General features: G+C 48.7%; 1 protein-coding gene across 1 annotated transcript; it reads right to left on the bottom strand.

Moving 5' to 3' along the window:
• Positions 1–150: 150 nt before the first annotated feature.
• Positions 151–1,596, bottom strand: VOLCADRAFT_99817 (uncharacterized protein; the record flags this gene model as incomplete). The annotated part of the gene is made up of 4 exons (XM_002958486.1): positions 151–230; positions 267–476; positions 1,361–1,401; positions 1,562–1,596. The coding sequence occupies 4 exons, from the start codon at positions 1,594–1,596 to the stop codon at positions 151–153; spliced, it is 366 nt and encodes a 121-aa protein (XP_002958532.1).
• Between the last annotated feature and the right edge of the window lie 903 nt (positions 1,597–2,499).

Genomic DNA, 2,499 nt, shown 5'->3' with positions numbered 1-2,499 from the left:
ACCCGGTGTGCCAGTAAGGGTGGGTGCTTCATTCAACAGACAGGAGAGGGGCCAGCAGTGTAGCAGGCCAGTGCCAGCCATTAGTCATTTACATGTCTAAAGAACACAAGCTGTCTCCCACCCACTGACTCATGTACATCTCAACCCACATCAAGAACACACAATGGTGCATACAATGATGATGATGCAGTCACCATGTGCATTGGGTCCTAACTGTACACACTGGTAGCCTGGCAGGTAAAAGCAGAGAAAGAGGTGGGCCTCACCGACATGCTTCTTGCTTGTCGACTCGTAGAGGGCATAGAAGAGGTCCGGATAGCACTTCCGAACATACAGCTGGTAGTTTGGGTTGTGAAGTAGGAAAGACACGTCGCCACTGCCCACAGTGAGCAGATTGCCAGCATCCGGCACTGCCACAGTACGCAGTGCAGCAAAGAAGCGTGTGGCACCCTGGTCCAAAGACACTGTGGAAGGAGCTGTGGACACGGGCATTCAATATGCTCAAGAGTCAGAAGGGCATCCAGCCACCAAAGGCAGCAGACAGCTTAGACTAAAAAAAACAAGGATGCAATGCACAGGTCACTAGTACTAGTGACTCAACAGTGGGGTTGTGTTCTTTTGTGCCCAGTAAAGTAACAAACAGTGAGGGGCCGTTCTGATGACCACTACTGCTAAAGCCCCCCACACTTGTACATAACTTGTAACATGTCGTTGTACATAACACGGTGGGAGATGTGCTTTGTTGCAGCGGTGCTGATGGTGTGGGAGCTAAGCTTGCACTGGCGGAATTGTCAGCACCGCCTGCAGGCTCCATGCTGCATGGACAGTGCTGCAGACCGCAAGTCAGAATGCCCATGCGGGCAAATGGTAACGAAAGCTGGGTGAATTTCGGTGCTGTCTATGATGTTTATCCCCGAAGCGCCAGCAGCCTCAGCAATCCGCCCCACAGCCGCCAGCTTCATGGGGGCACACCGCAAGTCTCCAGAGGCCCCGAGCATTGGCTAAAGTAAATGTACAAATGAGCAGCTTGCATATATCATAGAGAATTGTAAGCAAATTTGTCAGCCTGCTGGTGGCAAGTCAGAATGCCCATGCGGGCAAATGGTAACACAAGCTGGGTGTTCAAGTTATCATATGCTGTCATCTCAGAATTCAATTATGTAATACACAGTACCTTTTGAAATGAAACTTAGCCTGACAGGCGTTGATGTGACTTTGAGCTCGGTCAATTGAGGCAGTCAAAGTTGTCTCTGCTCATCGATAGGAGAAGCCCAAAATCATATTCTCGGCTGTACAAATCCTGGAAGCCCTAAGGCACTGATTGGTTCAGTAACCCATGGGTTACCAATGGGTTACCCACCTTCAACCCCCGGTAGACCTTTGGTAACCCCCTTGTAAGTTCTTATCCAGCAGGAGGGGTAACACGGCCCCAGGGTAAACCCCTCTGTTGCCCAGGACTATGGACATATGTATGGGCCTATAGGCGACTCGCCTTACATGCTTCCCACATCGTAAATTCCGCTTAAGGATACTAGTAAAAATGTAAACATTAGCAACCTACAGTATCTTGGTATCTCGGAAAGCATCGTTTGCCATTTCAACCTTAAGGTCTCTAATGCTGGCATCACACACGCAAGGAATAAGCAATAAGTACCTATCTCTTGGCCTGTTACGAGAGCTTGTAGATGAGTACAGGAGAAGGCGTGAATGCTGGCAGCACAGGTCTTCACTAAATGGGTGCCTTTGGTTGTCATCCATTGTTATATAATAGTTCTCATTGTGAAAACATCAGGCAATCAGTCCTGAGGTCGGCCGACATATTACCGGCCAGGGGTGGTCATACACATATGTGCATGCTGCTTTGCCTCCATTGATACTCCTGACAAGTACATTCAAGCTTAATCACAGCTAATTAGCTTGTAAGCTCATATAATGCACACTCTTGGCTGGTCTTATAATTAGATAGACATGCTAAAATAAGCGATGACCACTATCAACAATTCAGTCAATCATATTCCAATTGAACATACATACAATGGACACATACAATCCACTTTGCAATACTAGTGCGTATGGCGGCAAAAATGGTGGCGTCCTAGCGTTTGTGTGCGTGGACCACCACAACATGACTGTTGACTGTCTTTCTGCAGCACAGGCCCACACTTATGGTGGACCTCATTTAGCAAGATATCCAGTGACATCCGAGGATTTTTACCGCCTTACACTTTGCCGGGTGTGACCATGTCCAGGGTCAAACATCCGGATTTCCCACCCAAGACCCTCAACACTCTTAGGAGAGGCTCCCCTAAGTGCCTGCTCCGAAAACGAGCAGACTCTGGATGTTGCATAGGTCATGCATAGAGCTGGAATTAGCAGGTCGGGACGGGGGACTTAACCTACTGGCCGACCTTACATTGCTGCCCGTTGGCTGACCAGTGAGTCTTAGGTCATGAGCTGGTCCATGAGTCTTAGGTAGGTGCATGGATCTTTTGATAGGAT

Source organism: Volvox carteri (genome assembly GCF_000143455.1).
Source record: "Volvox carteri f. nagariensis unplaced genomic scaffold VOLCAscaffold_96, whole genome shotgun sequence".
Lineage (NCBI taxonomy): Eukaryota > Viridiplantae > Chlorophyta > Chlorophyceae > Chlamydomonadales > Volvocaceae > Volvox > Volvox carteri.
The sequence above is the reverse complement of the archived record's forward strand: the minus strand, read 5'-3'. Positions and strand labels throughout refer to the sequence as shown.